General features: G+C 35.3%; 1 protein-coding gene across 4 annotated transcripts in view; it reads left to right on the plus strand.

Annotated features, from left to right (window-relative positions):
- LRP1B (LDL receptor related protein 1B) overlaps nucleotides 1-24,168 on the plus strand; it is a 2,138,546-nt gene that overhangs the window by 1,968,886 nt on the left and 145,492 nt on the right. For all 4 annotated transcript variants that reach the window (XM_051849573.3, XM_070071546.2, XM_002712121.6 and 1 more), the window contains exons 67-71: nucleotides 7,933-8,049; nucleotides 15,727-15,833; nucleotides 17,819-17,948; nucleotides 19,572-19,678; nucleotides 20,006-20,138. In XM_051849573.3, coding sequence (XP_051705533.3) covers nucleotides 7,933-8,049; nucleotides 15,727-15,833; nucleotides 17,819-17,948; nucleotides 19,572-19,678; nucleotides 20,006-20,138 — 594 coding nt within the window. The remainder of the gene's footprint in view (nucleotides 1-7,932; nucleotides 8,050-15,726; nucleotides 15,834-17,818; nucleotides 17,949-19,571; nucleotides 19,679-20,005; nucleotides 20,139-24,168) is intronic.

Genomic DNA, 24,168 nt, shown 5'->3' on the forward strand with positions numbered 1-24,168 from the left:
TGGTAGATCTATATTCGTATTTCTTTCTATCTCCATCCTGTCTTCCACAGTGGCTGCACCCGTTTACATTCCCACCAACAGTGGATTAGGGTACTTTTTTCCCCACATCCCCACCAGCATTTGTGGTTTGTTGATTTCTGTATGAGAGCCATTCTAACTGGAGTGAGGTGAAACTCAATTGTGATTTTGATTTTCATATCCCTTATGGCTGGTGATCCTGAGCATTTTCACGAGTGTTTGTTGGCCACTCGAATTTCCTCTCTTGGAAAATGCTGTTCAAGTCCTTGGCCCATTTCTTAAGTGGATTGTTTGTTTTGTTGTTGTTGAATACATTGAGCACAATTTGTTGCCATATACTTACATGTAGTAATTTCTAACAATCCAGTGATTTCTACAGTGTCACTGATATTGTGTCTCCATTTTCATCTCTAATTCCAAGTATTTGAAAGATCTCTTTTTTTTGGTTAGTCTACCTAAGAGTTCTTTAATTTTACTTATTACTACAAAGATTCATATTGTTGACTTGTTTTTGCATTTTAAGATTTTATGTCATTTGTGTTCTGAGGTTTATTATTTCTTTTTTTTTTCTATCTACTTTGGATTTGTTTTGTCCTTATATTTTAGCTCTTTGAGATGCTGTGATGAATTGTTTATTTGATATCAATGTTGTTTGTTTGCATGCACATATTTGTTGCTAAAAACTACGATGTTAGTACTGATTTCGCTGCATCCCATGGTTTTTGTTATGCTGTATTTTAATTTGCATTTTTTCACCCAACATTTTTGCTCATTTCCTCTCAATTTCTTCCTTGATCCGTGGGTTGTTAAGGAATAGCTTTTTAACTTTCCTTATTGATTTATAGTTGTATTGCATTGTTAAGATACTTGATATGAGTTTTATACTCAAATTTGTTGAGACATGTTTTGTGACCTACCTTATGATCTATACAAGAAAATATTCAGAAATTGTTGAGAAGAGTATATTCTGCAGGTGTTGGGTGAAGATTTTCGTAGCTGTCTGTTAGGTCAAACAGATCCCAGGTAGAAGTTAATTCTGATGTTTCTTTGTTGATTTTTGTCTGAAGATCTGCCCTGTAAAGTTTCTGTTGAGAAGTCTTTAGTCAAGCGACGTGGGATCCTGGTATGTGTTATTTGCTTCTTTTGTAGGTTTGAGAATCCTCTCTTTATTTTTAACCTTGGGGGAGCTTGGTAGACTTGGTTGGGTTAAATCTGAGTGATGGCCTTTGCAATTCCTGTACCTGTATAGCAACTCTCTCTAGATATGTGACATTTCCTCACTCTGTATTTGAGTACATTTTCTACCTCCTTGGAATTTTGAAGTCTTTCTGGAATCTCAGTCACTCAAAAGCTTTCTCTTTTGATGTTATGTATCCCATAGCTTTCTGTATTCCTCTGTTCTTTCTTCATTTCCAACTGTGTATTTTAAAATCGTCTATCTTCAAGATCACTGGTTCTTTCTTCTGTTTAATCTATTCTTCTTTTGATGCCTTCTATTTTTCTGTTTTAGAACTTTTATATGTATTTCAGTGGAAAGTAAAAATGAGTTGAAGACCTATAGGATGACTTCATCTTTAATGGAGATATGAAGAGATTGATCACTTAATATCAACCAACCATGGGAATAAAAGAGAAAAATAGAGCTTCAGTGGATTATGACATCAGAGATTACTCCGATTTTTAGATAAATAACAATTAATACTGTTATTTACTGGACTGGGATTTATGGAAATACATAAGATGTTTATTTGAATCACCTGAACCTTTTTAGAAACATAACCCTAATTTTTTATCTTTTGTTAGTTTTTAACAGATTCAATGTAGTTCATAGACACAACTCCAAGAATATAATGATAGTACCTTCTTTCCTACCCCTCTCCTCGTTTTCCTTCCACTGCCCCTCCTTCTCCACTTCCCTCCCCTTTATTTCTTTCTCTCTTTCCCTCTCTCCTTATTTTTTCCTCTTCCTCCCTTTTTTTTTAGATTTTGAGACAACGTATGATTAATTCACAGTATAGGCAAGGGTTTAATGCTTTACCAAATAAAATTAACAAGTAAAAAGAAAAAAATCACATTTAGTGGAGAAATAGGCAAGGTTAATAAACAATAAACAAGTGGAAATATGGCTATTTCACCCATATACAGTAAATTTTTAAGTAATCACAGATCATTAAAGTTATAGTAGTATAACATTATTAACTATTGGCTTGACAAAGGTATAAAACAAAGACTGACAAAGCTGTATTTTCAGCTAACTTGATACACAGTAATTTTTCTTTTTTGTTATTTTTTAATTTTCCTTTAAATTTTAGCTCCCACATTTAAGATAGAACTTATGGTATTTGTTTTTCTATTTCTGGCTCATTTCACTCAACATGAGTGCATCCATTTTGCTAATTGAATAACAATCCATTTTGTACATATACATACTACATTTGCATTATCCATTCATCTGATGATGGACAACATAGTTGATTCCATATTTTGGGTACTGTGAACAGTGCTACTGTAAACATTGTGGTACAGGTATCTCTCTGTGATACCTCGTGTTCATATCTTTTGTGTATATACCCAGTAGTGGGATTGCTGGATCCTATGACATGTCTACTTCCAGTCTTTTTTTAAGGATTCTCCTTATGTTTCCCACAGCGGATGCATTAGTTTACATTCCCACCAATGTATAAGTGTTCACCTTTCTCCACATCCTCTCCTACATTTCTTACTATCTGTCTTTTGGATTTTAGCTATTCTGACAGGAGTGACATGATATCTCATTGCAGTTTTGTTTTTCATTTCCCCTATAGTAAGTGACATAGACCCTTTTTTCTTATATTTATTGGCCATTTGTATTTCTTCTTTTGAGAACTGCCTGTTGATATCCTTTGCTCATTTAACTGGATTGATTATTTCTGTTGTTGAGTTTTGTAAGTTGCTGATGTATTTTCTTATTAATCCTTTCTCAGATACATAGCTCACATACATTTTTTCCCATTCTGTTGGTTATATCTTCATTCTGTTTATTATTTCCTTTGCTGTTTAGAAACTTCTGAGTTTGATATTATCCCATTCATTTAGTTTTGCTTTTATTTCCTTTGCTTTGGGTTCTGGCCCAAGAAGTCATCCCTTACATCAGTGTCTTAGAATGTTCCCCTACATTTTCTTTCAGTAGCTTTCTAGTCTCAGATCATAAATATAGGTCTTTGAGCCACCCATTTTTGATATGCTGAGAGAAATGATATAGTTTCATTCTTATTCATGAAAATGTGTCCCTTGATTTTGTTTAATTACTCTCATCTCTATCAAATTTCCCTGTTAGAATATTGAATTATTTCCCTGTGTTCTCTTGAATTTTGTTGAGTTTCCTTAAGATAAGTATTTGGGAAATTTCATCCAAGTTTTTGGAATTTTTTATCTTTAAATGACTGAATTGTGGCACCTTATTTTGCTCATTAGGTGCAATTATATTTCTCTGGAAATTCCTGGTGTTTTTTAGAGTATGACACCGTCTGTGCATTGAAGGATTAATTTTAGTAATTCTAAGCAGTTTATCTGCTATTAATGTGGGCTGTGAGCTGTCTGCTGCTGAGGTGGGCTCACTGCCTGCCTCTGCACCTGTCAGCCACTGGTGTTGGTGGCTAAGATATAAGACTGCTCTGCCAGGACCACCAAGCTTTAGTGGGCACTAAAGCAGGTCCTGAGACTCTGTCTGTAGGCATTGGCCTGAGGCCCGGGACCAGTAAAATCTTCTCAATGCTGGGTTTTACCAGCCTGTCACTGAGTTTCAAAATAGTTGATTCTGGGATATCTACCAAATGTTGTAGGAATTTTGAAAGAGGTAATTCCTCAGTTAGACAGACAAGACCTAGGACAGGCTACACATGCATTTCAGTCTCCAGACCCTGTACAGTCTTGATGGTGCATATTAGGTCCAAAAAAGTCTTATGGTATTACATGCTGAAAGAAGCCTGTGACATCAAGGTGCAGTTCCCTGCCCAATATAGGAGCAAGCCCAGCAACTCCATCTATACTCACTTGCCTAAGAACGGGGGCTGTTAGGATCTGTCCAGCATAGGACTTCACCAGCTCAGCACTGATGTCCAACATATAGTCTGTAGGTCCCTTGCTGTTTGTTCAAAGTTGTAGGAAAGTGGTAAAAGCAGACCCTGGCAGACAATATTGATCTCAGGCTGGTCCCCCCTGGATCCCACAAAATCCCAGGGTAGCCTTCAGGCATACCCAAGACTGGCAGTGACACAAATCAAAATGATTCCTAACTGGAGTTAAGTTGTCTGCCTGAAGCCAGATTAAATCGAGACTCAGTCTGTGAAGACTGGGTAGGCAGTGGAGACCTTGGGGTTCCATCAGCGACAGGCACTTGCTAAGGTGGTAGGTCTGCTTTGAGTTCTAAGGCATGATCTGAAGCTCTCTCTCCTGGCCTGTCCTCATGGCTAGAGTTTCTCTTTGTGCAGGCAGTTTGGGGAAAGTTGGCAGTTGCTGCCTGGCTTTGGTAGTTCCAAATATTCACTCCACTGGAAGGACCCAGGTATAGGACCTGGTGGGCTCAGCTTGATTTTTTTTTTTTTCCAATGGGCCTGGCATTGGGATTCAGTTCACTCTCCCTCTAGCAAACGGAAAACATCTCTGCAAACCCCACTCTTTGGAGATGGGGGTTGGGGAGGTGGCACTGCCATCTCTTTTTCTTGATTTATTCAGTGTTACTTTTCTTTTGGGAATAAAAAGATGAGATACATTGGACACTTAGCTGGCTCCCATAGCTCTTGTGGAGGTGACCTAGTTTGTGTATCGCTGTTCAGATCAGTGCCTCTGAGGGGACATGGTCTCTGCAGCTTCTCATTGGTCACTATCTGCTCCTGTCTCTTCAAGGGTGATTTTAAATGCAGAGCAAGGTTATACAGCTTCCATTTACAATTTTTACAGGGAATGCAATGAATCAAAAAGAAATAATCCAGAAGAGGAAAATCTGTATGGTTTTACATAGGCAATTAGACCTTCTCCAGTTTTGTTCAGCATGCTTCAAATGGAAATCTTAGCAACAATTTCAAGTGGAAATCTCAGCCGTGAACACTAAGTTCTTTTCACGAAAATAGATACAGATTTTTCAAACATCAATATGAAACATTTTTAAATATAGAAATAAAGTACTGAAAGTATTTAGAAAAAAAACAAGCAAAATATTGCCTATTCAGTTATAAATACAGTGCCAGTTGTGACCCTTTTATGGTCTTGGAGAATTTTTTTCCTATGGATAAAATTGTAATATTAGGACAGATTGTCAATTCATCTGGTCCAATCTGATTTATTTTCTTATTCTAAAAATTTAAAACATTGTTTAAAATATATGCAACATATAAGCAAGACTAATGTTATACATAAAGCAGTAGTTTTGGAGATGTTTATTTGCCAAAATGAAATAGCCATTCCAATAGTTCAGTTCAAAATCCTTGATTTTCAGTGATTATTAAGGAATTTCAATCATTCTAACTTATTTCCTGATTAGCTAAGTTGTACAGAATACTACATAGGACTTTTGCAGATTTTCAACCACATAGTAAATATAAAATTTTAAATTTAGATTTAACACCTGCAAAAAAAATGTATTACAAATCACAAAACATTGAACCCAATGTAGAGTTAGATTCTGAGTAATCATTGCCAGGCAGATGGGTAGCAGGGAAAGGTGGGAAGTGCAGGCATTATATATTAGCAAAAGGCATTTGGAATCTGTCAAGCGAAATTCTTCAATGAAATGTTGCTGGCACCAGAACTTGATTCAGTTCTTTGTTTGCCACTTAGGAGTTTTGTAAGATTGTAGGATTTGCTTAAACTACCTGAGGATTAATTTTCTTCATTTATTTAAGTAAATGTAATAATACTTCTTAAGGATAATATGAGGAGATGGTATGATCAAGTTTAAGAAAATGGTTAGTAAACGGTTGCACTATATTCTCAATAGATGTTTATTGTTTGATTTTCATAATTATATGTAAATTTTCTTATTTGGGTCTAAATTCTTTAAGATGCATTTTTGAGTAGAGAATAACAGCGGCTACCAAGTAACTTAGCCTGTCCCATTGTTAATTCTCTTTACTAGAATGAGACTGTAAGCACTGCCTATCTCTAATACGAGTAGAAATTTCACATCTGACCTCATTGACAGGCTATATAAAAAAAACAGGACACTACAAAATTCGTATAAAATTAACTCAGCCTCTGGGTATAAGGTACATATAAAATGTAAATGAATTTTGTGTTTAAACTCGGTTCCCATTCCCAATATATGTGCAAATATTCCAAAATCTGACAAAATCTAAAATCTTCAATGATTTAAGTAACAAGAATTTTGTATAACGTATGTTCAAACTATAGAATCTATAAATCTGTGAGTGGTCAGAGGCCAGGGTTTAAAAGCAGCAACTAGGGACCAGCAACTAGGGACCACAACTAGGGACCACTGGTGTAGTGGGTAAAACTGTTGTCTACAGTGCTGGCATTCCATATGGGCACTGGTTCAAGCCCTGGCTGCTCCACTTCTTTTTTTTTTTTTTTTTAAGATTTATTTATTTATTTTAAAGTCAGAAGTACACAGGGAGAGAAGGAGAGGCAGAGAGAGAGAGAGGTTTCCATCCGATGGTTCACTCCCCAATTGGCCGCAATGGCTGGAGCTGCACTGGTTCAAAATCAGGAGCCTCTTCCATGCCTCCCACATGTGTGCAGGGGCCCAAAGACTTGGACCATCCTCCACTGCTTTCCCAGGCCACAGCAGAGCCAAATCAGAATAGGAGCAGCCGGGACATGAACCAGCTCCCATATAGGATGCCGGAAGTACAGGCAGTGACTTCACCTGCTATGCCTCAGTGCCGGCCTCACTTCTGATACATTCTCTGGTATGGCCTAGGAAAACAGTAGAAGATTACCCAAGTCCTTGGTCCCCTTTACCCATGTAGGAGACCTCATATGACCAGGAACAACATAAAACAAAAAAGTCTGAATTTTACTCAGTATTTGCCTCCAGTGATTCCTAGGGATGCTTCTAAGTTAGTAACGGAATTAAAGTCTCAAGAATTGTTACGTACCATGAGTTTGGCATGGCACAGGATATTGGGAGGGGTGTCTTCATGGAAGTCAATGATGCAACTAAACAGGTAATGTATGAACAAGAACTCCTTGGGAAGACAAGATGAGGACTTCAGAGTTTAGTAACCATTTATTTTTGTAACTTTATAGCAGAATCAGAGGATGGGTTAGGAAACAAGTATCCTAAAAAGAATGAAAGTTTGGACTATTTTAATTTTTAAGTTATTTACTTAAAGGCAGAAAGAAAGACAAAGACTCACATAGATCTTTCACCTACTGATTCCATCCCTAAATGTCTTCAAAAGCCAAGTCTGATCCAAGTTAAAGCCATGATCCTGAAACATAATCCAGGTCTCTCACATGGATGACAGAGACCCAAGATCTTCAGCTGCCTCCCAGGGCGTGTCTGACTAGGAATCCTGAACTGGAACCAGAGGTGGGACTCAAGCCTAGGCATCCCGATGTTGGATGTGGGTGTCCCAAGTAACATCTTACCCAATTCCAAATGTCTACTCTCTAGCTTTTTTTTTTTTTTTTTTTGATTGATTGATTGGTGTTGACATTGCTTCGTGTCCAAATCAATTGCTTTGTAATTAACCTACCATGAAAATATGACCAGGAACAACATAAAACAAAACAAAAAAAAGTCTGAATTTTAGTCAGCATTTGCCTCCAGTGGTTCCTAGAGATGCTTCTAAGTTAGTAGTGGAATTAGGTCTCAGAATTGTTACGTAGCATGAGTTTGACATGGCACAAGGATATTGTGAGGGGTGTCTTCATGGGAGCCAATGATGCAGACTTTGAGTCTTTCCATGACAGATAAGAAGACTTGTGGGCCTCATGAATTCCAGTGTAAGAACAACAACTGTATTCCAGACCACTGGCGATGTGACAGCCAAAATGACTGCAGCGACAATTCAGATGAAGAAGACTGCAGTAAGTAGCTCTTTCCTAGCAACACTGCAAGCTTGACAGCCCATTCCATAAGCAGGATGATGATTTTTCGTTCAGGTAAGGTATAAATTTGAAACTATCTGTCCCGAAGATCACATTTTAATACATATATTCACATTTGGACAAGAAAATTCAGGCTAAATTGACTTGAATCTCAAAGGGTAGAATTATTGAAATGCTCATCCTGGGAGTTATTTTCTTATAGTTCTCAGAGTTGGTGAGAAGGTATCACGAGGTTTAATGCAACCCATTAGTATGCAATGAAAGAAGCCCTTGATGCAAGTTCACACAATGGCTGAATGATGCAGAGAAAAGTACAAAACATCTCTTTCTTTAACGAGTGATATTCATTTCATTTCATTCTGAAATCCTTTTATATACAGATTCACCCAGCAGCATCTTTCAGTGAAATGTCATTTATTCTCTCTGGAGTGGTGAACACCATATGCATTCAGGATGCTTTTCTCTGAAAATACAATAACACTATTATCATCATCTGCCTTCTGCATTTGTATGTGATCCATTTAAAAAATAATAATTGTCCAACAATTTTATTTGCTAAAAAGTATGGCAGTATGTAAAATTGTCACAATGTTTCCATAGTCTGGCATTAATTCCTGAATACATTTGTCATCACTTTTATATACTGCTATTTAAATATGAAAGCAATACAACCATATTGGAAATAAGATAATAATAAAATTCCTTTAGTTAAATATTTACAGTCTGCTATTTCTGAAACTGATTTGATTCAAATTAATAGCAATAATATCTGCTCTTATAAACACCTTCCTGGACTAAGAACATTCGTTTCCCAGGGGAAAGAAAATTAAATACATGTAGGAATATGTTAAAGTAAATTATTATTAGAATGGAAGATTTAATGTCCTACTTAGCTTTTTGGCTTGCAAAATATCAGCTAATTTCAAAATTCGATGTGACCTGTGTTTGAGAATCAGTTACATTAAATTTGGAACTATGGTTTATTATTATTATGGAATACTCTGAATGTGGAATCTTTATAACTCTCTTTTCCCATATCTCTCAAGTGATTACTGTCCTTAGAAAGGTAAGGAATATTGCAAAGAATGACTAGAGTGTTTTGGACTCCTTTAATCAATAATTATAGGGGTTAGAGCTATGGCGTAGCAGGTAAAGCCGCCACCTACAGTGCTGGCCTCCCTTTTGGGAACCAGTTCGAGTCCCAGCTGCTCTACTTCCGATCCAACTCTCTGCTATAGCCTGGGAAAGCAGTAGAAGATAGCCCAATCTTTGGGCCCCTGCACCCCCATGGGAGACCCAGAAGAAGCTCCTGGCTCCTGGCTTCAGATCGGCACACCTCCGGCCATTGCAGCCAACTGGGGAGTGAACCATGGGATGGAAAATCTCTCTCTGTTTCTCTGTCTCTGTCTGTCTGTCTGTCTGTCTGCCTCTCCTTCTCTCTCTGTGTAACTCTGACTTTCAAATAAATAAATAAATCTTTAAAATATCAATAAGTATTGGCTGGCGCCACGGCTCACTAGGCTAATCCTCCACCTTGCGGCGCCAGCACACCGGGTTCTAGTCCCGGTTGGGGCGCCGGATTCTGTCCCGGTTGCCCCTCTTCCAGGCCAGCTCTCTGCTGTGGCCCGGGAGTGCAGTGGAGGATGGCCCGAGTGCTTGGGCCCTGCACCCCATGGGAGACCAGGAGAAGCATCTGGCTCCTGCCTTGGGATCAGCGCGGTGCGCCGGCCGCAGCACGCCGGCCGCGGCAGCCATTGGAGGGTGAACCAACGGCAAAAGGAAGACCTTTCTGCCTGTCTCTCTCTCACTGTCCACTCTGCCTGTCAAAAATTTAAAGAAATATATCAATAAGTATAGAAAAATTTATGTAGCAGATTTTAAGATTTGTTACATGATTAAAATAAAAATCTAATGGGGTAAGTGTGGTAGAGTTATAAAGGTATATACAAGAAATAAATAATTATAACATAAATTATTATGTTTGTATAATGTATATATACATATATATGTGCTTTCTGTGCATTTGTATATTTGAACTAAAATATCCTGACGTTTACTTTACTTCATTTTTAATATAATTAGTGTTAATTGGTATTAGATAAAGAAGAACAAATTCCCTAGGACTGAAAAAATATTGAGAACAACAGAGGATTGGTGAGAAGTAGTGAAGGCTTATGTCTTACAGAAACTTTATTCGAGACCAGTTGGAATTGTGTGAGAAGTTAGACTACTGCTATAATAAGCAAGGAAGAAAAAGAATGAAGCATTCCAAAGCGTATTTCTGAGTCCTCTGGGAGCTTTCTAGGTGGATGAGCAGCGTTGTGCTGACATCCAAAGTCAATGTTAGGTACAGAAAAGCAAAGAGAAAGACCATGAACTCTTATTTGCCACTGTGGAAACTCAGTGATAAATCACTGTAGCTACAGAGCCCTGAGGAAAGGCTAGGAAAGTAGCTGCAGTATCAACATTTGCAGTCTAAAATACCCAATTGTTCTCTTTTAGTTTTCCTTTACTCTGTGTTTGATGCCTAGGACAAGTAATATCATTGAAGTGGCAAAGGGAGATTAAAGTGAACCAGAATGAAATATATTTCAATTGTAACATGGAAAAGAAGGCATATACAGGATAAGCTAAGAGTATGTTAATATTTAAAGGGAGGCAACAGTATTTTGACAGTGTATTAACATGTTACACATGTAACACTAGCAAGAGAAGGGATCAAGTGATGTAGATAATTTTGTAGTGTTTGAAGGTATTATCTTGAATAGGCCAGAAGAAATGCAAAGATAAAATACTGAAAATGCTACCATTTTGACCTTGGCAGAGCTGAGTCAATGAAGATTGAAAAAAGGATACAATAAATTTATAGACACACAAAGAAATTATTCATATAGAAGCCAGGCTCACAGGAAATATTGTTGATATGGTAAAATATTATGAAGATATTTCCAGTTTCTTATAATTTGTTGAAATTTTCATAACTATTAGGATAGGTACACACACATATATATATACACACACATACACACACATATATATATATATACACAAACCTATGTCCAAACATATATATGTGTATATGTGTGTATGTGTATAAAAGAAATAAAGTGTCCTAATTTCATGTGTATCTTTAAATATATAGTGTGTGTGTATATATATATATATATCTAGAGAGAGAGAGGAAGGGAGAGGTGTATTTTCATATTTTCTGAGTATCATTTGGTCAGTTTTATGGGCTTTAATTTACATTGAACAGTTAATGTTTGATATTATTGTGCAACAATACATGCCTCAGATAGTAAATTTGAAAACAACAGCAACATATGTTTAAAGTCACTTTTGTTCTTCATTTATGAATTTTATTTAGTGAATTTATTTTTAAATAGTATCAAAAACACTCCAGACACATGGATGGGAAGAGTTCAAATTGTAGTAGACTACCAGCTATTCTTTAAGTGTTTAGCAGGAACACTATGCTTCAGCAATGATTTCTGCTTTTAAAAACAGGAAAATATATTTGATATTGGAGTTATTTTGTAATCTGGATCAAAATATTAGACATACTTGTGAAATTTAATTTCAATATTATCTTCTCAAATATTTTTAAAGAATTTATTTGAAAGGCAGAGTTACAGAGGGAGAAGAGGGAGGAAAGAGGGAGATATAGATAGAGATAGATATCTTCCATCCACTAGTTCATTCCCAAAATGATCACAACTCCATCTGGGCATCCAATGTGGTTGCAAAAAGCCAAGTACTTGGGCCCTCTTCTGCTGCCTTCTCAGGCACATTAACAGGGAACCGGATCAGTAGTGGAGCAGCCAGGACTCAAACAGTGCTCATATAGAATACCAGTTTGCAGACAGTAGCTGAACCAGCTATGCCACAATGCTGGCCCCTTTTGAATTTTTTTTTAAATTTATGTGGTACTATGTAATGTTTCAATATATGTATACAGTATATGTGTCAAATAAACATATTTACTTCACTATAAGCATATTTTAAGTAATGAGTGTGAAATAAATTATTTAATGTCTGCATTATTAGAAGTAATTAACAATATAATAGATTTAAAAATATTAAGCAGTTTGGTCAACTAAGTTAAGGTTTAAATTCGACAAGTTGCTTTTTTCAGCCTTATTTGAAAACCAGTACTTTCACATTGAATTTATATCAGATTATTATACATTATATCAGTCATATTAATTATGTTCGACAAACTCTTCTCAGATGCTAACACCCACATTCATACAACTTTGGGACTTCTCACCAAGGGTTTGTGATAATACACTCAGCAGAAAAACTGCAGTCTGGGAATCGTGCTGCTTTACCATTAATTCCACGGCTTTGAAAGTCACTTTTATTTTTTGAATTTTAATTCCTCCCTTTTAGTGCAAGAGGGTTTCCAGGTCTCTTCAGCGCTGAGGCTGCATATTTTTGCTTTTGTCAGTAGTAAATGGGATGACCAGTCTCTGTGATGCCCCTACTTTTTACTCTTATTATAAAATCCAAATTAACCTTCCAAAACTTGGAAAGCATGTCCAGCAAGTGCTCCTGGGATGCCAATCTGGCCTGTCTGGATGAGCTTTATAGGACACATGGTTGGTTGCTCATGCGTGGGGTTCCCCTTCTCCTCTTGGTTCAGGGATATAGGTATTATCAGAAGAAATTAGTTCAGGGACAGCATGTAAAAAAAAAATACTGTTAAAAAATGTCACAACATTCAATTTTTCTTTGAAACAGATTGGCTTCCAAATACAATCATTTTGTAGTTGCTGTTCTTTTTCATAAGAAAGTTAACTATCATGCCAAACTCTGAATATTGTTCTTTTATTTTATCTGGGAAAGAATGTAAGGTAAGCAATAAGGAGGGAAAAAAAAAAAAAAAAAACTCCCTTAGGACTTTCTCTCATAATTAAATTACGTTTTCCCGCAGAGAGTATCTTTTTGAACTATTAAGTTGCAGAAGAGTATGAGGTATATAAATGAAGGCTAGAAATAGATTAGTTACCTCATTCCTTGTTGGCAATTGTGGATGTATAAATACAGTAATTCATGATTATTTTTGAGAAATAGACTTACTGGCATTTTTAAAAGTATGCAATGAGAAAACTTTATTTTAACAAGTGACTTAGCCTCTCCACCCCAAATAGCATGGGAATAATTAATTTTACTAATGTAAAATCACTTTAGAACAAGGAACTATTGGACAAATACCTCTAACTACTGCTGTATGGCTTTTTACAATCTTACATCAGCAACTTCCAGCCTGCCATGTAGTGAAAAGTGTCCAGGTCTGTGAGGCTGTAGCTATCTATCATGTGATGAACACCCCTGTTTTTAAATAACATAAAAGCAAATTAAAACATTAATGAAAAAATTGCTTCTATTCAGATAACTTCCAAATGCACAAAATTAAATGTTTTTTCTGCTGTTCTTAAGCATCTAAGTAAAATATGTTTTAAATGTACTTTCTCTTTATTCTTTTAATGAAAACCTTTTTGGTTGCTATTTTCCATTGTTAAATAAATTGAATATATTTCATTATAATTTCTTTTTCCTAAGAGTAAAACTGCATGTGCCTGCAAACAGGAGGGTAAAAACTCTTTGGTATGTGATGTTGATAAGAGCAAAAGAGTTCTCTCTTTGTATTATTATATAAGTAAAGTAGACTTTGCTGACCATGTGCCTTAGGAAAACAACTTGAATTTTCAGGGCTGTCATGCTCATCTCTGTAATGAAGATGATAAAGCAGGCTCTTACTACTTTCTCAAATGTATAAGAGACAATAACATAGCCTAGACTTAAAAAGTACAGGTTCTGGTATCACATTGCATTGGTTCAAGTTCAATACCAGCTTTTCTACATGCTGGATGATTCAGAGTAAGTTCTTTGTCTTTCCGTGTTTTGGTTTATTCATCTAAAGCACAAAAGTATAAAACTGTAGAGTGGTTGAGATTCATGGATGAGTTAAGTGTTAGCATTAATTTCATCTAATCTAACAAATTTTATACAGAAAATGCAGCTTCATATGAATGTTCCTTTAATGTTGACATAAGAATATTACTATGTGAGCTGTAAATGCAATTAACAAAAATAGAAAAGAAGGAGTCTTTTCTCATGCAAAGAATCAACCTGGTGGGTCCAGAGCTGTGGCATAGTGGGTAAAGCTGCAGCCAGTGGTGCCAGCATCCCATACGGGTACCAGTTCGAGTCCCAGCTGCTCCATATCTGATTCAACTCTCTGCTGTGGCCCAGGAAAGCAGTACAAGATGACCCAAGTTCTTGGACACCTGCACAGGCATGGGAGACCTGGAGGAAGATCCTGGCTTCTGGCTTCAGATAGGCTCAGCTCCTGCTGTAGCAGCCATCTGGGGAGTGAACCATCGGATGGAAGACCTCTCTCTCTCTCTCCCTCTGCCTCTCTGTAACTCTGCCTTTAAAATAAATAAATAAATCTTTTTAAAAAATAAGGTGGAAATTCTACTGGAGCCCATTTAAAAAAAAAAAAAACAAAAACGAATCAACCAGGTTTACAGAATGAAAAAAAAAAACTAAACAAACTATGTTCTCTAGTAGTTACTGATGACTTGCAAGAACAAATTTTTGAAATCCCACTCCATTATCCAAATGAAGCATATTTCACATTAGAGTTAAGCCAAGTAGTAAGTCATTATATTTGGCTATGTTGTGTGGAACATGGTGAGGCAGTATTGAATCTATATCTGACAAATTGATAGGTAAATGATACAGGAAATAAGCAAATAATTACATAAACAAATAAACAGTTTTCAAAAAGAGCAGCTTTCTTTTTTTAAATAAAAAAGGTTGATTTTTATTTATTTGAAATGAGAATGAGGAGAGAGAGAGAGAGTTCTATGTGCTGGTTCACTCTCAAATGCTAGGGCCAGGTCTTGAGTCAGGGGATAGGAACTCCACATAGGTCTTCCACAGGTATGGCAGGGACTGGAGTAAATAAGTCACCATCTACTTCCTCCCAGGGTGAGCATTAGCAGAGCTAGATCTAAAGTGATGGTGAGTCTGGACCTCAGATACTGTGATATGGGATGCAGATATGCCAAGGAGCAGCTTAACCTGCTGTGCCTCAACACCTGTATTGAATAGCTTCCTGCTGACTCTTAAATACTACCCACCTAAGTGGGGTTTAATAGTATCCTCCTGTATTCTTATTCTATGAATTTAAGATTTTATAAGGACAAAATTAAGTAATAAAGCCATTGAAATATCTAATAAAAAGCAAAGAACCAAATGCTAGACTCATTTCCCAGTTAATAAACAGCCTGATGGACCTTACTTAAAGTAAATATGTAAAATGACTTAGAATTCCAACAACTGAAAAGATCATTTTACCTTGCTGCTGCATTTTTATTAAACAATAGGCTATTTATCTTTTGTCTTTTTTTTCAATTTGTTTCTGTAATGCCACTTTCTATTCATGACTTCAGAAATAAATTTGAAAAATTATTATATTATGTTCCATAGATGCTTCATGAGACATTTTCCTAAACAATTTATAGGTTATGCTTTGCTAACCCCCTTATTTTTTCTTTTATGCTTCCTTGTGTGTTATGCCATATAAATTTTAGAGTGCTATTCTATATTTTGAATAACCCTATATTATTTCTCTTTCCCCAGAACCACAGACCTGTACATTGAAAGATTTTCTGTGTGCCAATGGGGACTGTGTTTCCTCAAGGTTTTGGTGTGACGGAGATTTTGACTGTGCAGATGGCTCTGATGAGGTCAGCATCTTTACAAAGGAAAACATTACTTTAAAATTGCATTTTGTAATTATTATTATGTGCAATAAGTGCAATAAGGTCAACTCTGAAATATACTATGCTTCTGGTACAGTGAGATAAGTATTATATCCATGAGCTGTCCTACACAAATCCAGCATAGAAAATAGCTCTTGTGCTACCATTGAGAGTTCATTTTATAGACTGTTTTACCTCAACTAGTGAATGCTATATAGGGAATGGGAAATGGAAATCCTATTCCCCATAGCTGATGCCCTTGCCATCTGTGAATTTGTTCATAAATTTGCTGTAGTCTTTATAGTCAGGACTAATATTTTTATGCATTTTAAACAGTTTCTTCTCTCCACTCTCTTCCTTCAATACATGCAGTTTTATAGACGTAGATGTGGGTCATCAATTTTCATGAAACCACAGGTTGAGCTTTGCTTGGGTGATGAATCACTACCCATTTATAATAAGGCTTTTGTACACACAGGTTTAGGTAAAAGTTTAGAATTTCTCTGGACGATTCTGTAAATCTAGATTGTACCTACATGTGCAATTATTCATACAACTCATTATTTAGACATTTATCTGCATGTGTTTCTAATGTTAATTACTCCATGGTGCTTTAATGCATCACACATATATATATATATATATATATGATTTTTTATATATAAATATTTAAATTAAATCTACAATGATATCCAAGCCCTCACTTTTCAGTACCCCTTACACATTAGAAACTTTAGCTGTCTGTATTGCTGCTAACTTCACCTCTGTAAAGCCATTCTAACAGCTCCAAGTTAAAATTGCCCCTATTTCTCTTGGCAGAGAATACAGATATTATTAGCTTAGGTCTTGATCTTCATGCTAGTCTATGAGTTTATATACTATGGGTCATAAATCTTAGTTTTCATATTACCTAAGGAAGTTCCTAGAAAATTGTAAAATCTGTATTTGAGAAAAGAAGGGAAGACGAAACTAATTTTAAACCAGAAATTTTACTAAACTTTTATCAGGAAAGAAAAAAAAAAAAACACAGATATTTAGAAAGTAATTTTTTTTTTTCTCTACCTGGGTATTAAACTGGGTGAGCAAGTGAGCTCATCATGTTCCACTCCCTGAGAATTACCAACCAATGAAAGTGGCTCAGTTTTTGTGGAAGGAGCTCACTAGTACATTTGGCCAAGAATAGAAATTGTTTAATAACAGAAATATATCAACCCAGCAGGACATTTCATGGGAGCATCCTGGTTCAGTGTTCTCACCCAGGGAAGGCAAATTTCTTGTGGATCTGTTCTGTTTAGCACAAATGAACAACTGCAAGTTCCCCAACGGTAAATCTGCTGTCTTGCTTGACTTTCAAGTAACATACGTATGTTGCCTAGCAGAAATGATAATGATGACAGTTCATTTCACAGTTCCTTGGGAACACATGTCAGAAGAGAAGAGAGGGAGATTTATGGCCACCAACTAAACAGCGAAAGGTCAGGTGCTGAAAAAAGACATGGGGAGAGGGGAAAGAAAGAACTCCAGGGGAAGTTTTGCCTTAAACTTCTCAGTTGTTTCAGAGTCTATTGCTTCACCTCCAGTGAGCTAGATGTAATTGTTTCGAATCAATCTTTAACTTTTATGTCCCATAATATTCATCATCACCTATAATTATAAATAAATAATTAACAAGAAAAAGTTTCTTTATGCATAACTGTCTACTCATAAAGCAATTTAATTAGCATGACAAAGACGTGGAATTTATGTTCTTTTTCCATTACTTTGTTTTATTAACAACACAGAGACAAATGGAAGTAGAATTATGTGATATAGTCATGAGTTTAGCACAGGACTCTCTGAACTATGTGCATATACTCCATGTGATGCTTATACTTCCAGGTATCTATGCATATGTATTCTAGTTGTCATTGGAATATGTAGAGATTTTTCTAAAAAATTGATTTTAATTACAAATGTGCTGTTTTTGACAGAGAAATTGTGAAACAAGTTGTTCAAAAGATCAGTTCCAGTGTTCTAATGGTCAATGTATATCAGCAAAATGGAAATGTGATCATCATGAAGATTGTAAATTCGGAGAAGATGAGAAAAACTGTGAGCCAGGTAAATTGATTAAAATGGTATTTAAGTTAGCTGACATTTCAACTTAAGAGAATTTTAAATTAAATAGCTATATATAGAAAGCAGTGGCAAATGTATGCATGTACTTACTGTTTCCAAAAACATAATCTGAAATATTTGTGGATAATTATTTGGTGTGCTCTTCATATGTTTTGAAAGTATTTTGGCACATAAGATTATTGCTTATATATGAGATCCAGGCATTGTTCTTGCAAATTTGATTTTTTGGTTTCTGTATTTTAACACACCATTTGGAATTGTTTACCCAAGATAGCAAAATGAAATAGGTTGCAACTCTAAGTAGGACAAAATTCAGTTTTTCATTTACAGAACTTGAGATTTTAAAATATAATAGTTTCAATATGATGCCAGTTGAAAAGAATCATACATATATTATTTGTAATACAATTTGGGCTAAAATAAAAATAAAATTAAGAAGCTAAACCAAAGTATAGGAAAAAAAAAAACAAATGTATGGTTTTCTAATCCTTAAGTGTGTTTCTATAAATATATTCATTAAAATACTTTTTCTTAGGTATTTTAATAACACTATCCTATAGAAAAATAGTCAAGTAAAAATCATGCTGTAATCTGCGTATAATCATGAAAACATTATCTTGGGAGCCTAGATCAGAGTAACTGATACAAGGCACACACATTATAATGCCCCATTGTGGTACCCATGGCCCACGTTGCTAATTAATCGCATCTTCCTTTCTTACTGAATATGGACATATTCTCATAATTAATACAGATCCTTAGGCCAACATGCCAATTAAAAGGAACTAAAACTCAATAAAAAAGCTTTCTGGCATCTTGGTATAAATTCAGTCCACAAATTCATTATGTCAGTACATTTGGCTACATGGTGGTCTAATATAAGGACAGAATCTCAGGGGTATGAATACAAGCCTAGAAAATTCAAACCCATAGAAGAAGGCAGCTGCTGTAACTCCTGTGCCAATTAATTAGACCGTGTAGTGTGAGTAACTTATTTATCTACTAGTTATTTTTAATTTCTATGTCATAAAGGAATATTGGAAATGCTATAGGCTCTGTTAAATATATTCATGCTTAAAGCCTTCAAAAAAGAAGCTTCTTAATACTGCATTGATATCAACATAGTCGAATTAGATCTCTGGGTCTCTGACACTATGCCAAGATTTCCATTTCTTGCTTTATATAATATATATATGAATTAAGAATTATTAACAAGAATCACTAAATATTATTATAATTTTGAAAACAATTTAAAGAGTTTATCTTTTAAAATAATTTAAAACTCTGTAAAACCCATTAAATTCTTCTAAAATGTAAGGGATAAAGGGTATAGAAAATTTTCTTCTCCTTTGTTTCTTTAGTCAGCTAAATCCTTACAACATGATTTATTACATCCCTGAAAGCTATTTAATGTGATGCAATGATATGGAAAAGCACATTTTAAAAATGAATTTTTAATACTAACTCTTGAATGTACTTTTTAAATATAAGCTATTTGTATTGCCATTTATGAATTCATATTTTATGATTTTATATATGTTTTAATATACCAAACCAGTCATTCTTTTTACTGTATCTAAATCTTGATCTTATAATTGTGTTCAGCTTCTCCTACTTGCTCATCAAGTGAATACATATGTGCCAGTGGTGGATGTATCTCAGCCTCTTTGAAATGTAATGGAGAATATGATTGTGCTGACGGTTCAGATGAGGTAAAATCCATCATTCGATTAAAATCTTTGAATTAGGTTTGGGAAAGCAAACATAATAAAAATAAAGAGATGGAATCTCAATTCCTAGCACTCTCTAAAATGTTAGACAAATACATTGAAAGTGAGCATTTCAGCATATACCTGAATTTTCATGCTGCCAGTGTCCTAAAACCCATGGGCATTTATAGAGGTTATATTCATTAAGCCAAAATAAAAGATATCCCATGGTGTCATGAGTCTCCAGTATTATAAGCTGCTTGTTTATTTTTCCTGTGTTTGTTTCATTATCATTAATGAAAACGACAGTGACCGTTTGTATTTGAACAGATGGAGTGTGTGACTGAATGTAACGAGGATCAGTTTCGATGCAAAAATAAAGCCCACTGTATTCCAATTAGATGGCTGTGTGATGGAATTCATGACTGTGTGGATGGTAGTGACGAAGAGAACTGTGACAGAGGTAAGGGGGTTTTTGCGTGTGCCTGTAAATAATGGAAGTTAAGGTGCTGTGCAGAATATATAGTATGTGCTAAGGGCAGAGGGCTAGGATCATTAAAAAATTCTCTTTACTCTTTCTATTTCCATTACATAATAGCTTGTTCCAAATAAGCAAAATCTGGATTATTGTAAGACAGAGTGTTATCTCAATCTGTGCATAACATGGTAATCAAAATGCAAGTGTTTATTAAGTGCCTTCCATCTAGTCCTCAGACAAGATGCTGGGTCAGGGACAGAGATACATGAAGAATAAAGAGGACATAGTTACTATAGCCATTAATATAAAAGTCTTTTTCTGTGTTTGCTTCTCTTTCACATCACCTACCTCACTCTGAAATAATGGGATCCATATCAGAAACACTAAATTGCACTTAATCATGTTCTACATAATTTTTAGTTTCTGTATATATATATATATATATATATATATATACACATATCTCCATCTCCCAGTTTTCCATCTTGCCATTTCATTGACAAAGTGGAGTACATTTTTGTCAGTCTGGCGGACAAGTTTTAGTTTTTTAATATATTATTTTCCAGCTGTGTGAAGACTATCCTGATAGATAACTTTTAAATTATAGATTTCCACATTAAAAGAAGCTATTGTTACTACTTAAGAGTTAATGAGAATTCGGTTAAAGCAAAGAAATTGCGTTGAAGCTTGAGATGACCACCAGTTACACAATTGTTATTTTGTATTCTTAATATGTTTAAATATAAAATTTCTTGTGACTTTCATAAAAAAGTCTCTCAATGGACTTCACATCTCAGAATATTTGGTTCACCATTAACAGAGTTGATATTAGACATTGCTTTATAAGATAAGGCATATGAGTATGTATTCATGGTTCACATAATTTAAATATATCATCTCCCTGTCCAAAGCCTGATAATGTGTTATATTCGGGGAAAAATGTGTTACTTTGCCTTGGAAGCTGTAGTACCTTAACCATAAAAGTTAAATGTTCATAATAGCTGCTTCTATCTTTGACTAAGTTATCACATTCACTTTCTGTAAATAATCATTTGTTTTTCCAAAAACTGTTTATTTAAGGAACACAAACTTCATGTATTTCATAAGTAAAAGTTTAGGAACATAGTTAATCTTCCCACAGTACCAACTATCACATCCACACTTCTACCGTTCTTTCTCTTTCCCCTCCTATTCCCATTCTTATTCTTTACTAAGATCTATTTTTATTTAACTTTATATACAATTGATTAACTCCATACTAAGTAAAGAGTTCAACAAATAGTAGGCAAACAAACAAACAAACAAACAACCTGTTCCTCAATAGTTCAGACAAGGGCTGTTCAAAGTCATTACATCTCAAAGTGTCAATTTCACTTGTATAGATTAGCTTTTAGGTACTCTTATCACAGATCAGGGAGAACATACAATATTTGTCCTTTGGGGACTGGCTTTTTTAACTAAGTATGATGTTTTCCAGTTTAATCAATTTTGTTACAAATGACAGGATTTAACTGCTGAGTAGTATTTCATAGTGTATATATCCTATAATTTCTTTATCCAGTTTTCAGCTGATGGACACCTGGGTTGATTCTATATCTTAGCTATTATGAACTGAGCTGAATTAAACATAGAGGTACAAATAACTCTTTCATATACTGATTCATTTGCCTTGGGTAAATTCCCAGGAGTGGCATGGCTGGGTCATATGACAGGTCTACATTTAGATTTCTGAGATATATCCATAATGTCTTTTACAGTGGCTACAACAGTTTACATATCCACCAACAATGCATTAGGGTACCCTTTTCACCACATCCTCACCAACATTTGCTGTTTCTTGATATCTGTATGAAAGCCATTCTAACAGGGGTAAGGTGAAACCTCATTGTGGTTTTAGTTTTCATTTCCCTGATGGCTAGTGATCTTGAGCATTTTTTCATGTGTCTTAGGCCATTTTGATTTCCTCTTTGGAAAAATGCCTGTTTAAGTCCTTTGCCTTTTTCTTAACTGTGTTGTTTCTTTTGCTGTTGCTGGGTTTCTTAATGTCTTTAAAGATTCTCTTTATTAATCCTTTATCAGTTTCATAATCTGCAAGTAATTTCTCCCATTCTGTCGCATCTCTTCAGTTTGCTTAGTGTTTTTTTGCAGTGCAGCAGCATCTCAGCCTGATATAATCCCATTTGTCAATTTTGGCTGTGATTGCCTGTGCCTCTGGGTTCTTTTCCAAGAACTTTTTGCCTCTGCCAATGTCTTGCAGGGTTTCCCAAATGTTCTCTAATAATTTGATGGTATTGGGTTGTGGATTTAGGTCTTTAATCTATTTCGAGTGGTTTTTTTGTGTGTGTAAGGTGTAAGTTAAGATAGGGGTCTTTCTTCATACTTATGCATGTGCATGGCACCATTTGTGGAAGAGACTGTCGTTGCTCCAGAGATTGATTTTAGCTCCTTTGTCAAAAAGTTAGTTGTAGATGCATGGGTTGATTTCTGGCATTTCTATTCAGTTCCTTTGGTCTATTCATCTGTTTTTGTACCAGTACCAGGCTGTTTTGATTATAACTTCCCTGTAGAATGTCTAGAAATCTGGTATTGTGATGCCTTCAGCTTTGCGTTTTTGTAAAGATTGTTTTAGCTACTTGAGATCTCCTGTGTTTATATATGAATTTCAGCATCATTTTTGCATATCTGAAAATAATGTCCTAGGTATTTTGATTGGTATCACATTGAATCTGTAAATTGCTTTCAGTAGTTCAGGCATTTTCATCATATTGATTCTTCCAACCCATGAACAAAGAGGATCTTTCCATTTTTTAATGTATTCTATTTCTCTCTTTAATGTTTTCTAATTCTCATCATAAAGATCTTTTACATCCTCGGCTAAGTTTATTCCAATGCATTTGCTTTTTTTGTAGCTTTTGTGAATGGGATTGATCTTAGAAGTTCTTTCTCAGCCATGACATTGTATATATATACAAATGCTATTGATTTTTGCATGTTAATTTGATATCCTACCACTTCACCAAACTCTTTCATGAGTTCTAGTAGACTCTTAGTGGAGTCTTTTGGATCCCCTACATATGGAATCATGTCATCTGCAAATAGGGATAGTTTTACTTCTTCATCCCAGTATGTATCCCTTTAATATCTTTTGTAACTATTGACTCTGGCTAAAACTTCCAGGACTAGATTGAATAGGAGTGGTTAGAGTGGGCATCCTTGACTGGTTCTGGATCTTAGTGGGTATGGTTCCAACTTTTCCCCTTTCAGTAGGATGCTGGCTGTGGGTTTGTCATAAATTGCCTTGATTGTGTTGAAAAATATTCATTCAATACCCAAATGGCTTAAAGTTTTCGTCATGAAATGGTGTTGTATTTTATCAAATGCTTTCTCTGCATCTATTGAGATAATCATATGGTTTTTGTTCTTCAGTGTGTTAATGTGATACTTGATTGATTTCAAATGTTAAACAATCCCTGCATACTAGGGATAAATCCCACTTGGTCCAGGTGAATGATCTTTCTAATATGTTGTTGGATTAGATTGGCTAGGATTTTGTTTAGGGTTTTTTGTGTCTATATTCATCAGGTGAATTGGTCTGTAGTTATCTTTTTCTGTTGTATCTTTTTCAGGTTTAGGAATTAAGGTGTTGTTGGCTTGTAGTAGGAGTTGGAGGATCCTCTCCCTTTCAGTTGTTATGAATAGCTTGAGAAGAATTGGGATTAGTTCTTCTTTAAACGTCTGATAGAATTCAGTAGTGAAGCCATCCAGTCCTGGGCTTTTCTTTGTTGGAAGGGATTTTACTTACAATTTAATTTCTGTATTGGTTACTGGTCTGTTTAGGTTTTCTATGCCTTCATGGTTCAATTTAGGTAGGTTGTATGTGTCCAGGATTCTATCCATTTCTTCCAGATTTCCCAATTTGTTGGAATACAGCTCTTTGTAGTAATTCCTGATGATTCTTTTTATTTCTGTGGTGTCTGTTGTTACATTTCTTTTTTTCTCTAAATTTGTCGGTTTT

This window comes from Oryctolagus cuniculus, chromosome 3 (genome assembly GCF_051225735.1).
Source record: "Oryctolagus cuniculus isolate XC-2025 breed Fujian yellow rabbit chromosome 3, ASM5122573v1, whole genome shotgun sequence".
In the NCBI taxonomy this organism is placed as follows: domain Eukaryota; kingdom Metazoa; phylum Chordata; class Mammalia; order Lagomorpha; family Leporidae; genus Oryctolagus; species Oryctolagus cuniculus.